Source organism: Schistocerca gregaria, chromosome 2 (assembly GCF_023897955.1).
Source record: "Schistocerca gregaria isolate iqSchGreg1 chromosome 2, iqSchGreg1.2, whole genome shotgun sequence".
Lineage (NCBI taxonomy): Eukaryota > Metazoa > Arthropoda > Insecta > Orthoptera > Acrididae > Schistocerca > Schistocerca gregaria.
In genome coordinates, this window is record NC_064921.1 from 649,809,529 (window position 1) to 649,824,978 (window position 15,450).

The following is a 15,450-nucleotide window of genomic DNA, read 5'->3' on the forward strand; positions in this document are numbered from 1 at the left end:
TGTTCCTCTGTACATGTACGTCACATCTACCGATATCCGTCCCATTCAAATAATTCTTTCGTGATGCGGCGTTTTTCCCTGTATATGTATGACATAATTTTTTTTTACGCCGCCAAGGGACCTAGTGTTTGACATAAATTCCATCTTGATACCTCTACAACTACCTGATAAAAAGAGGCCTTGATTCACGTACAGGCAGACAGACTACAAAATGGTCCTACAAGGATTCCGTTTCTATCGACCGAGGTACGGAACCCTGAAAAGGGGTGCAAACGATTGCCGGTGATCCAGTAGTAGTTTGTATGGTTAAAGTGGCAGTGTTAATCAAGCAAAAAGTAAATAGGGCAGTCAGTAGAGTTCTGTATCGGTTTTCATATCCATTTATTCATCGACGTCTCCTTAGCGCAGTGTTCAGAAACTCACTCCAACAGTCTCCCTGCCTGCTCAGTAATTGCTCCCAGCCAAGCGTTCAGAAAGAATCTCTTTAAGGAGCAGAGTCTATGAAGTTTTCCCCGTGGCACTTGGGAATATTCCCTTAATTAAACCTTCCACGTACTTCATGACAGTTTATTTATATTCATCATTCATGAAGTGGAACGATGCTACAAAGCCACGAACAGTTAAAAAGACTCTCCTGGAATGGCTTCGAGTTTTTCTAGATGGCGTGGTGCATCTCATATACAAATTATAGGAAATGCAGTTCTCTTCATCCTCGAGATTTATACTGGATTAGTTAGTTTTAACCCTAGGTGCTACGCACTGGAATAATTCACTGTTTCTGTTGAAGTTTCGTAGACGGCTGCTGAAGTGCTAATGTCTGCCTACAATTCCCTCGGCTGCTCGGTTGTGGCCCCCTCCAACGAAAGTAGCGTATTCGGTGTCCTGGGGATGGCTCCCTTACTTCTGCGCCTTGTTCACTCATTTTCACCACCTTATGCCTTGTGACAAACACTCATTAATCACACCTCTGTACTCCCCCGAGAAACTTACCGATTGATGGCTTTTAACATTACCTTTTGTCTTTAATAAATTAATCCAGTGTGTGGTTCGTGTTCTTAATAAATTGTGCGGTACTTCCTTACCAAAGTAATATAATAATGTAAGGCTCTCGGACAATAAGTAAAGAAGGATAGTTTAAATTTTTCTCCTCAGTTTTCCCACCAATGGCATGTTTCTGTATTGTTTGAGTGAAGCTCGCCCTACTATTCCTCCATGTGTTGTTCAATGGTTCAAATGGCTCTAAGCACTATCAGACTTAACATCTGAGGTCATCAGTCCCCTAGAAGCTAGAACTACTTAAACCTAACTAACCTAAGGACCTGCCCGAGGCAGGTTTCGAACCCGCGACCGTAGCGGTCGCGCGGTTCCAGACTGAAGCGCCTAGAACCACTCGGCCACAGCCGCCGGCACCTCCGTGTGTCGTAAAACCCCCAACCACATCCATCTTGGTATTCCTTAGCAATGTTGTGTAATACTGAGGAACAAAGACTTTTAAAAATACATATTTTGTATCCCATCATATCACAACTATTAGAAACACTTGATAAATTTCACCAAGAGCAAAAAATTATCATCTTCGTTTCTACAGCGAAACCATGAGATTTATTAAAATATTATACACTGTTATACCTCTGATGAACAGAATACAAAACCACTGAATTTAACGTGGAATACACAATAAGGTATTGAAAATGAACCTTTATTAATTAGGGGTGGCTTCATTTGAAACCACTGTAGCAGATTTTAGTGACATGCATAACACACATAAAAGACACAAAATACCCTGAACAGACTCAAAATAAGTAGTCATGGAAAGGAAGGAAACATTTCATGTCAAATGACAAGTATAAGCCCACATCACGTGTTACAACTTCAGTTGGAGGTGTGAGGGTTCCTTTTTCGTACTACAGTACACAAAAAGTTTTGTAGGGCCATGCTGTAGCACGTGTTTTTCTTCCATATTTTTCTTTTCCATGGGCATCTATGGTATATTATACGATGGACCTGGTAAACCTGTCACATTTTTAGTACCTGCTAAACCAGTTACAACATTCCTTCTAAACTGTTTGGGTCGTAAAATTTTACCATTGTTGCACAGAGCGTACAAAATAAATGAAGTTATTACTGATATATCAACAAAGTACCACAACAGTCTTAGCCATGATCTTTTTGCTTTTCTATCAATTGTATAAAATGTAAGCTTTGTGAACGCATCCCATATTCGCATAATATGCCTTAGAAACGTTAGGACAAGCAACTTCCTTTGTGCTACCATCAGCCTCCTTTCTGTTTACAGCGGAAACGTCATTTGGAGAATTGATAGTAGATACAAATATAACAGTGCGTTTGTCCTTTCATTTTATATACGTTATTCTATCATTCCTTACTGACCAATCAGATTCCCCTCTACTGAGTTTTTTATCGTGCTCCTCTTGTGGCAGACCTTTGCGATCACACAGACACTACCTCAACCGGACATCCCACATTGTTTTAGCTTTTCTAATACTGGCCAACTTGTGAAGCATTTATCAAAAAATGAATCATGATCTTTCCCCTCTAGGCCCTCACACAAATCAGGTACAATCCTTTGTTCCAAATTAACCTCATCCGTATCTTTTTTCCCAGTGTACACTTGAAAATCACAAACAAACCCTAATTTATCGGATCGAAGCCATATCTTATATCCTCTTTTGATGGGTTTCTTGGGCATGTGTTATTTACAACTAACACTACCTTTGAATTTCACCAAGCATTCAGCAACTGCTTGGATATTGGTGAGGGCATAATTCCCTTTGAAAGATTTACTCAATATGCCAAGCACAGATCCTGTATTATAAAGCTTATCGTAATTTGGAGAAGTCTTTCTTGGCTTCATCTTAGTACCATTCACATCTATTTAGAGGCACGACTGAACTTACATAATTGTCCCTCAACTCTTTATGGTAAGACCAATAGTCGTGGTAACTACGAGGTCCCATGTGAACATTTATTTCTAGAAAAACTAACACTGCATCTTTGTTTGCAGGTTTAAATGGTTTCGCTTTATGAGTATCATATAAGTCAGTTTGAAACACTAAATATTCAATCAAATCTTCACACAAAATAACTGAAAAGGAATCTTGTAGTGTCATATTGTTACTTTCCTTTTCAATTTGCCCTTTACGCTAACATATTCATTGATGTCAGGACACTTTATACTTCCACAATAAACTTTACTCCACCTACTAATGGAAAGAGGAGATAAAGACACGTCATCATCACAGCGAAGACTATCATAATCATTATCGTTATCACTTTCACTCTCCGAAAGTTTTAGACCTCCCGTGATTTTGAGTGTTGGCTTCTCGATATCGCTTCCTTCAACAATAACGTCCAGAAGAGGATCAGGACAGGCATCAAGGTCACTTTCATCACTTTCTGATTCGGGTTCAAATGTAACTTTGTCAATAATTTATAATATTCGTAATATGTCTTTCTTGGACAGCGTTTTCCTAGATATAGTGTTATGGGGGGAAGAAAATGTAGGTTACGTTCGGACAGACGTGGTCAAGCACAGTGGCCCCATATGCAGTGACCATATGCATATTGTGCTAACTATATTAACTATATACTTTGTGTCGTATATTAACATATTACACATTATATCTACAACATTTTCGAACATAAGTATCTAGGAACATATATAAGCGCAAGAAACGTTTACCTGAGTAAACTGAACTGCAGCCACCATAACTGAACACCCGTATTAGAAACTCTCTAACGATAACGAAACACCGATAACGAAACAGACTCTGTACAAAAATTCACGCAAATTGCAACACCATGTAGGCCTGAGAGCAGGTGGATTCAGTTAGCTGAGAAAAAAATAAAAGGCCATGTGGACTCAAACAGAGTCACTATGCCTCAAAGTGTTATTCCACGGTCGGATTAATCTCTTATTGAAACCCAGCGTTTCGTTTCCATCTGCAGAGAACTTGTTCAACGGGGGCTGTATCTTTTCCGAAGGTCCGATGTTGGTATACATCTTCTTCAGCACCAGAATCCAGATACCATTCAGTTTCACACATTCCTTCTTCCGATTAAAATTATTATGGTGTTTAGTAATCTCTATATCCTCTGCGTATAATCTTCCGTAGTCAGCTTGTGGCTGGCAGTACCTGAGGCTTATCAAACCGAAACCGGTGGTGTCTTGGCTGCAAACCACGTTCCTCAACAGCTGATCTACCTGATTCCCTCCTTCTGCAGCTGAGCTTCTAGTCGTTTTTAGCTCCTTCTTTTAGAACAGCCCACATACATGTATCTACTAATTCAGAGCAACCAAAAAATTCCTGCAGTTTCTAGCGTTTTTGAGCATCCTTGGACGACTTTAGGCGCTCTTGTATCTTTCGGGTAAGTTTTTAGATTTTAGCTATACTCCGTTTCGTCAAGATATTTGCTATGCTGTCAGTAATGTTTTTAATGAAAGCCAGGAAAATGTTGGATTTAGCAAACACCCATACTTCGCTAGGATCTCTTCGTCACTGTCTCAATCCTATTTTAATCCCAGTGGATGATTATCTGCTCGTCAGCAACACATTTGTGAGATATTTCAATTCCATGTCGAGCAACTATGCTTCACAATTTTCATCACTCTGTTTGCTAATGTTTTTAATACACCTTGCTCTTGCCATGGGTGGTGATTTCAATCTTGGTGTAGATAGCGATCCGTGTGTACGGGTTTTTGGTATACCTTGTGGCCTACGCTACCATCATTTTTCTTCAAGACTAGCACATAAAGGATGTGTAACCTGCGTCTGCCTCCTCCTCCACAGTGAACTGACTCTCGGATGAATCTCATCAAGATGGTCATGAAAATGAAACAGTTCCTCGCTGACATGTGTTCACAATACAGACGCATCACACACGTAACCAATTATTCGGTTTTTTGTTGGCTGCTCCTAATGACTGTTCTTCGAATTTTTCCATGAAGAAATAAAGTTATCACGGGGATTAAGGGATTTCCAGTAGCCTTGCCATCCATATGGTGATATTATTTAAACAGTTCTGCAATACTGGCAGGAAAAATCCGATTCAGCTTCTCCATCACCCTATTAAGTGGATTCTTGGTACACAGCATTACCACATCAACAATGACTAATATGTACCCAGGTGTTCAACCCAGCCATTTAATTTACCGACAAAACTCCTGAATTCTTTATGTAAAAGCCTGATCGGCCCGCATGCAGTCGCGATACAGTTGTCAAGAACTTGGCAAACTGTTGGGCAGACCAAAAGCACTTGCTATGTGTCTCTTTATGAATTTTTGGCAATCCATGAAATCGTGTCAGCGCAACTGGACTTGTCTTTCTGAACGCTCTGATCCATTGACGAGTATTTTTTCAATCATGTAACAGTTCTAACATTGTCAGTGGGATGCTTACTCCGGTTACTATAAGTGTGCAGATCTAAAAAATTTAATGCTACCCTTATAACTAGTCACAATCATAACTACTGCTGCATTGCCCTTGGTAGTCGGGAGAATAATAATATATTCTAGAAATAGAGAGTTATTAAGGAAAGCATTCGTTGTATTGATTCTCCCACAGATACTAGTCCCACAGCTTCGCTATAAAACTTCTTTGGTATTCTGAAGGAATGGAAGGGAGCGGGTGGTACATTGAAATTGTGAGATGGTCGATGAGGCGTATTCGGTGAGATCAATCGTTACACTTAGTGTACATAAAACATTTGACCAATCAGAAACGCCACTTGTGCCAATCATTATCGGGTAAATAGTTAAATTTATCGCCTGGTGAGACAGAGGGAGCCGTAGACACTTGTCTCACTGCTCAAGGCATCTGCTTTTACTGGCATTTTGCCTACAGGTGGTACCGGGGCCGTGGCGGGCAAAGCGTTGCTGTGACAACGGACGAGCGCGTGATCCAGGTGGGCGGCAGCCTGTACCTGCGCAGCGCCCAGCTGGAGGACTCTGGCCGCTACACCTGCGTCGTCAACAACAGCGTGGGCAGCGAGCGAGCCTCCACCTCGCTGCTCGTCACCAGTGAGTACGCCGTGCGTGCAGAACATAATCACTGCCTCCACATTCAGTTTCCTGTTTAATACATATCTTCCCTTGCCCCTCTGAAAGTAAGTCATAAGCTCAATTGACAAAAAATTAGTCATCAGAAGTCATCAAGGTAATACCGAGTAACACCGTCTTTGTCCTTTATAATCACCTCAATTCGGCGAAGAAGGGTGTTCAGAATTTGATTCAGATATGCCGTATCCAGCTGCATCCATTCATTTATGATTACATTCACTGTACATAAGTATCACCCGCTGCTCAAAGTTGTTTCTATGGATTAAGATCGGATAATGAGCAAACATTAATGTGTTCGTGAAAACAGAAATGAATGCGTACAGCTCTGTGAACAAAGCAGTGGCCATCTTTGATAACGAGAGTGTCCGCAGTATATTCATTATTAAGACGTCAAAATTATAATGAACGTCCTGGTTTATGTTCACGGTAACCTGAATGAGCTATATGAAGTCATGGTACTAAAACACAACAAAAACATCTCACAGCCCACTCTCGTCTGATCTAAACCCTCAACACATTGCTGGTTAAATGCTTCAAATGGCTCTGAGCACTATGGAACTCAACTTCTGTGGTCATCAGTCCCCTATAACTCAGAACTATTTAAACCTAACTAACCTAAGAACATGACACACATCCATGCCCGAGGCAGGATTCGAACCTGCGACCCTAGCAGTCGCGCGGTTCTGGACTGAAGCGTCTAGAACCGCTCGGCCACCGTGGCCGGCGGTTAAATGCTTCATTGGGCCCTTGGTGCACTCAGTGGCTACCACCATTTGAGAAGACCCAAAACCGCGACTCATGGGGCCACACAAAAAGCCTCTAGTCAGCTGTGTCCAGTTTCTGTACGACTTTGCTTGGCCCGATGAAAACGAGCAACTTTATGAGCCAGTGTGAGTATTCCCTGTTGTCAATGTACCCGAGTCAAAGCAGCCATTGCGTGTAACGCAGTTTCTTTCGCAGTGAATCATCAGAAAATGGTTGTGGTGGACCTGTATTCACAGAAAGAAGCAGTTCCTCTCGTGTATAAAAAAAAAAATTGTCACTGATAAGACGTGACACTTGTCTCCGATCCTTGCCGCTTGGTATCTCGCGCGACCATCGTTCTTGCGCCATGTTAGATGGCAGCAGGTTATACGCCATTCTTAGCAGACGCGACAGACAGCCCGCGTTAATACACCAAACAACCGTGCAACCCCATATGGTCATATACTGTATAAATCCCTCAACTATTTTATGTGACCTGATGGTGGTCGTTTCTAACGATACTAGGAGCAAGTAAAGAGCTGTGTAAACAGCTTCTGCAGGTGCTATACAAATATGACTTCCTTTAAATATTTACGAGCTGTGGAGATCCGCCAAAATAAAATATACACTGGTGTACGAACTTAAGGACGAAAGTAACTTTCGCATAAAGTGTCACTGCCAAGTAGCTTACCTCGACCGAACTTGGACGATACATAGAAAGAATTGTTACAGTACAGTACACTAAGCAGCTGAAAATAATATGCAATGATATGAAAAGAAATTACACGCTTATTCCAAGACAATTAAACTTACGTCACCGTGATATGATTCTTAATTGGATGTGTGATCACTGCAGACGGCATTTCATGTTGTGCAACGTGCCCCCATGCTGGCGACAAGGTTAGTAAGGTTTTGCAGTAGTACGGCGTTCCTCTCTTCCACCAGTGCGGTTGACAAGTGCTGGATGGTCATTGGTGCATGTGGACATGCTGCACTATGTCTCCCGAACGCAACCTACATGTGCTCGATGGGACTTAAGTCAGGGGGACGGGCAAGCCAGTCCATTCCCCGAATATTCTCTCATTCCAAGAACTCCCCACCTTGCGCTGTTCGGTTCAGTCGGTCTTTTTCGGCCACAGAAACGAATTCAATTGCAAAGCAGCCGTGGAAAGATGCACACAGAGAAGGAGTACAGTGTCACAATAACGTTGATCGTTAAGTGTATCGTATTCAAAGATTTGGAGTCAGTATGTCTACACAACATAATTCCTCCTCCATATCGTACCCGCTGGAGCACCAAAACTATCATTTCCGATACTGCTGTACGTGCCCTTATGTGGCGATAGGCAAGAGCGCATAGCATACTCAGTTATATTGCCAGGGACGATCTTTTTGGTGGTCCGTGTGTTATGGTGTGGGGAGGCATAAAGTTGCATGGTCGTACTAACCTCCAGTTTTGTGTACATGCCACACTTACCGGCCAACGTTATTGTGACAGTGTACTCCTTCCTGATGTGCGTATTTTAAGGGGTGCATTCGGCCCTGACTTCATTTTTATGGATGACAATGTTCGACTTCATCGGATAGTGCACGTTGAAGAGCTCTTGCGACGATAGAACATTCGGTGAATGAACTGGCCTGTCCGTTCCCCCGACTTAAATTTTATTAATTACGAGTGGGATGCGATGCTGAGTCGTATTGCTGGACGTCCAAATGCACCAGCGACCATCCAACAGTTGTCAATCGCACTGACGGAGGAATGGAACTCCCTACCACAAGAAAAACCTTACTAATCTTGTGGCCAGCATGGAAACACGTTGCAGAGCGCATATTGCCGTCACACACCCTATTAATAGCCAGGGATCACATTTTGTAATGGCCAAGGGAGAATCATAAATCGCAATGACTTCAGCGTAACTATTGTCGTTGACTACAAGTCTCATTTCTGTTCATCTCATTGCGTATTTCTTTAACTTCTGTACACACTGCAGCAGTTCTTTCTGTGTATAGTCTAAATATCATCAAGTTATGTTACTTGGCAGTGACACATTATTAGAGTTACTTTCGTTCTTCGGTTTTGCATTCAAGTCTGCTTACCCCTTTTCTTGCCAGCATCAGTCTCAACCTAATATTCACTCGACTACGGTGTGATCATGCGAATGAGATGAAAGGCGATGTGCACACTTGTGGAGCCTAAATACCAAGTATCTTGTGGGTAAGGCTCGTGAAATATTTCGGAAGGCTGCTTTCAGTATCTGCCTCGAAGAATGAAGCAAACAACATACAGAACTTTTGAAAAGTTTCGCGAGGAATATCCCAAATACGAAATCAAGACTATTATCGTTATCATCAGTCGGGCATACAACTTACTAATCGACTGTCATGTGAGAACAAAATAAAATGGTTCAAATGGCTCTGAGCACGATGGGACTTAACATCTGTGGTCATCAGTCTCCTAGGATTCGAACCTGCGACCGTAGCGGTCACGCAGTTCCAGACTGAAGCGCCTAGAACCGCACGGCCACACTGGCCGGCCATGTGAGAACAATCGCAATTATTTTACTCGCATAGTACTACTCCGTGTGCAATTTCAGTTTTGTATTGTGAGATCATGGTGGGGAGTTCTGTCGTCTCACGTAAATAAATTCTGCTTCCTTTCTGGACGTTTTAGTGCCCTTACCTACTAGACCCCGAATTAACAAAAAAAAATCAGTGTAGTATATAATTCTTCCTAATCAGCTAGTCTGAAATTGCAGATTTTATGCATCCAGAATGGCATTAATTGTGAAACATGCAATGTAAGTTACCCGTTGACAACAAGATTTTTCTAATCATTTCCTTATTTTATAGCTACTTTCAATGATTACTCACATGTTCGTTGGTCGTTGGCACCAAGGCAGAAGCGACTCTCATCGCTGAAGACGACACGTCTCCATTCGTCCCTCCATTCACGCCTGTCGCGATACCACTGGAGGCGGGCTGCACGATGTTGGGGCGTGAGCGGAAGACGGCCTAACGGTGTGCGGGACCGTAGCCCAGCTTCATGGAGACGGTTGCGAATGGTCCTCGCCGATCCCCCAGGAGCAACAGTGTCCCTAATTTGCTGGGAAGTGGCGGTGCGGTCCCCTACGGCACTGCGTAGGATCCTACGGTCTTGGCGTGCATCCGTACGTCACTGCGGTCCGGTCCCAGGTCGACGGGCACATGCACCTTCCGCCGACCACTGGCGACAACATCGATGTACTGTGGAGACCTCACGCCCCACTTGTCGAGCAATTCGGCGGTACGTCCACCTGGCCTCCCACATGCCCAATATACGCCCTCGCTCAAAGTCCGTCAACTGCACATACGGTTCACGTCCACGCTGTCGCGGCATGCTACCAGTGTTAAAGACTGCGATGGAGCTCTGTATGCCACGGCAAACTGGCTGACACTGACGGCGGCGGTGCACAAATGCTGCGCAGCTAGCGCCGTTCGACGGCCAACACCGCGGTTCCTGGTGTGTCCGCTGTCCCGTGCGTGTGATCATTGCTTGTACAGCCCTCTCGCAGTGTCCGGAGCAAGTATGGTGGGTCTGACACACCGGTGTCAATGTGTTCTTTTTTCCATTTCCAGGAGTGTATATAAATCTCTGTCAACGACATGTTTTCGTTTGATGGTGCGTATTCGTGCACGGAACAGCAGCAGCTTCGACAGTGCTGAGGCCGAAAAGCGAAAGGAGCTGGAGCGTCGAAGTGGTTCTCCGTGTCTCATCGGAGGACAGGATAGGATATTCCGAAGTATGTGCCACGTAGGTGGTGGAATCCGTCGGGCGAGCCTTTCGGCCTGCAGGAGAACTTGGAGCAGTGCCTTGACGAGGCAGCAGATTGTTATTCATGACGTCGGCCCCGAGTACTTCGATCCGATAGGAAAGACAAACGAAGGCAGTAGAAGAGCCGATTGGCATTCAGGGACGGAGCTGTCGTCCGCCGGTCTGCAAACGGTGGCTCCCCGACCCGGCCCTCCGGGAGATTGGCCTGTGTTAGCTCGCCGAGCACCCAATCCCCGCACTCCGTTTCCAGGAGTGTAATTCTGAACTCTGGCAGGCAGCGAAGAAATTTCCAAGGGGCCGATCTTAGGTCCTCCCCTGTTCGTTTGACGAACAGGTTTCGGGCGTTATCTGTGGCTGACTATGTCTTTGAGCCGGATTCAGTCGTCCACCATGTTCCAGAGGAAGCTTATCGGCCCACAAGGTATGGGAGTTCACAGAGGGTGGGTTTGCTGGTAGTTGGGAGCTCCAACGCTAGCACTTAATGGGGCTCGGCTCCTTAGGAACATGGCTGTCAAGGAGGGGAAGGGAGCCAGTGTCACTCCATACCGAGGGGAGTCATTCTGGATGTGGAAAGGGTGCTTCAAGATGCCATGAAGAGTGCAGTGTGCAGAAAACTGCAAGTAGTGGCTTATGTCAGTACCAATGACATATGTCGCTTTGGATCAGAGGACATTTTCTCTGGTTTCTGGCGGCTAGTGGAAATGGTAAAGACTGCCAGTCTTGCTTCTGAGGTTAAGACGGAGCTCACCATCTGCAGCATGATCGATAGAACCAATTGCTGTCCTTTGGTGCCAACTGGAGGGTCTGAATCAGACGCTCAGGCGGTTCTGTGACCGTGTAGGTTGCAGATTTCTTGACTTGCGCCTCGGCTGGTGGGTTTCTGGGTTCCGCTTAGTAGGTCAGGAGTCCACTACACACGGGATGCGGCTACACGGGAAGGGGGGGGGGGGGTGGCTGTGTGGAAGGAACTGGGCGGTTTTTTAGGTTAGGGGGCCTCAGGGAACCACTGAAAGGTCGTCCGTCAAAAAGGGGGCAGGTAAGACACAGTAAGTTAGTTGTAGCAACGATCGGTATTGTAGTTGTAAATTATCGTAGCTGTGTTGGGAAAGAACCAGAACTCCAAGCTCTAATAGAAAGCACTGAATCTCAAATAGTTAAAGGTACAGAAAGCTGGCTAAAGCCCGAAATAAGGTCAGAAGAAATTTTTTCAAACAATCGAACAGTGTTCAGAAAGGATGGATTAAATAAAATTGGTGGTGTAGTATTTATTGCTGTCAGAAGTAGTTTGTCTTTTAGTGAAATTGAAGTAGACAGTTCCTGCTAAATGGTGTGGGTAGAAGTTATACTTGACAATTGAACTAAACTATTAATTGGGTCGTTTTATCCAGCCTGGGTGGCCGGGCGGTTCTAGGCGCTACAGCCTGGAACCGCGCGACCGCTACGGTCGCAGGTTTGAATCCTGCCTCGGGCATGGATGTGTGTGATGTCCTTATGTTAGTTAGGTTTAAGTAGTTCTAAGTTCTAGAGGACTGATGACCTCAGGAGTTAAGTCCCATAGTGTTCAGAGCCATTTGAATCATTTTTGGGTCGTTTTAGCGAACCCCGAATCAGAAAAAATAGTTGCTGAACAGTTCAAAAAAAACTTGAGTCTCATTTCAAACAGGTACCCCACTCATACAATTGTAGTCGGTGGTGACTTTAATCTACCCTCGATATCCTGGAAAAATTATACGTTTAAAGCCGGCGGCAGGCATAAAACTTCACCCGAAATTGTACTGAATGCTTTCTCAGAAAGTTATTCTGAACAATTAGTTCATGAGCACCGTATATAGTTGCGAAAGCATACTTGACCTCATAGCAACAAATAATCCTGGAGAAACCGAGCGAGGTGGCGCAGTGGTTAGACAATGGACTCGCATTTGGGAGGACGATGGTTCAATCCCGCGTCCGGCCATCCTGATTTAGGTTTTGCCGTGATTTCCCTAAATCGCTCCAGGCAAATGCCGGGCTAGTTCCTTTGAAAGGTCACGGCCGACTTCCTTCCCCGTCCTTCCCTAATCCGATGAGACTGATGACCTCGTTGTCTGGTCTCCTTCCCCAAAGAACCCAACCCAATCCTGGAGAAATATTGAGCATTGTGACGAAAGCAGGCATTAGCGACCACAAGGCAGTAGTTGCTAGGCTTAATACCGTAACTCCTGCAACCATCAAAAAGAAACGCAAAGTATATATATTTAAAACAGCTGATAAAAATGCTCTTAACACCGTTTTAAGAGACACTCTGTACTCTTTCCGATCTCATCAAGTAAGCGTAGAAAAGTTGCGGAATGATTTCAGAGAGATAGCATTGACAGCAATTGAGAGATATATACAACATAAATTAATAAGTGATGGTACTTAACCTCCATGGTACACAAAACGAGTCAGATCGCTGTTGCAGACGCAGCGAAAAAAGCATGCCAAATTTGAAAGAACTCAAAAACCCCAAGACTGGCAAAGTTTTGCAAAAGTTCGAGATATAGCGCGTACTTCAATGCGAGATGTTTTCAGTAATTTCCATAACGAAACTCTGTCTCGAAATCTGACAGAAAACCCAAAGAGATTCTGTTCATACACAAATCATACCATTGGCAAGACGCAGTCAATACCTTCATTGTGCGATAACAACGGTGAAGTCACTGATGGCGGTGCCACTAAAGCTGAGTTATTAAACTCGGTTTCTGAAACTCCTTCACCAAAGAAGACGAAGTAAATATTCCTGAATTCCAATCAAGAACAAGTGCCAAGATGAGAAACAAAGAAATAGATATCATCGGTGTCGCAAAGCAACTTAAATCACTTAATAAAGGCAAGGTTTCCGGTCCATATTGTACACCAGTCACGTTCTTCTCAGAGTACGCTGATACAGTAACTCCTTATTTAGCAATTATATACAACCGCTAGCTCACAGGAAGAGCCGTAGCTAAAGACTGGAAAATTGCGCAAGTCACCCCAATACCCAAAATGTTAAGAAGGAGTAATACGTTGAATTACAGGCCTATATCACTAACGTCGATTTTCAGTACGGGTTTGGAACATATACTGTATTCGAACATTATGAAGTACCTCAAAGAAAACGATTTATTGACACATATTCAGCATGGATTCATAAAATATCGTTCTTGTGGAACACAACTAGCTCTTTATACTCATGAAGTAATGAGTGCTATTGACAGTGGATGTCAAATTGATTCCACATTTTTAGATTGCTAGAACTCTTTCGACACCGTTCCTCACAAGCGTCTTCTAAGCAAATAGCATGCCTACGGAGTATCACCTCAGTTGTGCGACTGGATTCGTGATTTCCTGTCAGGTCACAGTTCGTAATCATAGACGGAAAGTCATCGAGTAAAACAGAAGAAATATCGGTAGTTCCCCAGGGAAGTGTTATAGGCCCTCTATTGTTCCTGATCTATATTAACAACAAAGGTAAAGATCTCAGTAGTCGTCTTAGATTGTTTGCAGATGATGATGTCATTTACCGTCGTGTAAAGTCATCAGATGACCACAACCAATTTGCCAAATAATTTAGATAAGGTACCTGTATAGTGCGAAAAGTGGCAATTGACTCTGAATAAAGAAAAGTGTGAAGTTATTCATAAGAGTTCTAAAAGAAATCCGCCAATTTCGATAACGCGATAAGACACACAAATATGACGGCTGTAAAATCAACTAAATACTTGGGGATTACAATTACAGATACCCTAAATTGGAACGATCACATAGATAATGTTTTGGATACGGCAACCTAAAGACTGCGGTTCATTGGCAGAACACTTAAAAAGGTGCAACAGGTCTACTAATGAGGCTGCTTACACCACGCTTGTCCGGCCTATTCAGTAGTATTGGTGTGCGGTGTGGGATCCGCATCAGGTGGGACTGACGGATGATGGTTCAAATGGCTCTGAGCACTATGGGACTTAACTACCCTGGTCAGCAGTCCCCTAGAACTTAGAACTACTTAAACCTAACTAACCTAAGGACATCACACACAGCCATGACCGAGGCAGGATTCGAACCTGCGACCGTAGCAATCACGCGGTTCCGGACTGCGCGCCTAGAACCGCTAGACCACCGCGGCCGGCGACTGACGGATGACATCGGAAAAGTACTAAGAAGGGCAGCTCGTTTTGCATTATCGCGAAGTACGGGAGATAGTGCCACAGACATGATACGTGAATTGGAGTGGCAATCATTAAAACAAAAACGTTTTTCGTTGCGACGGGATCTTCTCATGATATTTCAATCACCAGTTTTCTCCTCCGATTGCGAAAACATTCTGATGGCAACCACCTGCAAAGGGAGAAATGATCATCACGATAAAATAAGAGAAATCAGGGCTCACACAGAAAAATTTAAGTGCTCGTTTTTCCCGCACGCCATTCGAGAGTGGAACGGTAGAGAGACATGTTGAAGGTGGTTCCTTGAACCCTCTGCCAGGAACTTATTGTGAATAGGAGAGTAATCACGTAGATGTAGACATAGATGTGAGCAGTAGTAAAACGTGGACTTGCAGACGCCTTATCTTAAAAAAATACAGCTCATGCGTATAACTAGACGGAAAGTGTCAGTCAAGGTAAAAATTATATTTTATCATGTTCTACACACAAATGGAGCAAAGTTTGGATGAAGTACATATCCCTCCATCTACATTGCAGAATTCTTTTTTTTCTGAAGTTATTTCCTAGTTACTCATACATATCTAGCATCTAGTTGAAGGGAAGGAACTTGGAAAACATACTTCGCCAATTATTGATGACACTCTTAACATGTTAGA

General features: G+C 43.7%; 1 protein-coding gene across 1 annotated transcript in view; it reads left to right on the top strand.

Annotated features, from left to right (window-relative positions):
• The window catches only part of LOC126335917 (Down syndrome cell adhesion molecule-like protein Dscam2), a 935,428-nt gene that overhangs the window by 729,428 nt on the left and 190,550 nt on the right, over window positions 1-15,450 (top strand). Inside the window, exon 8 of the mRNA XM_049999390.1 lies at window positions 5,865-6,040. Coding sequence (XP_049855347.1) covers window positions 5,865-6,040 — 176 coding nt within the window. The remainder of the gene's footprint in view (window positions 1-5,864; window positions 6,041-15,450) is intronic.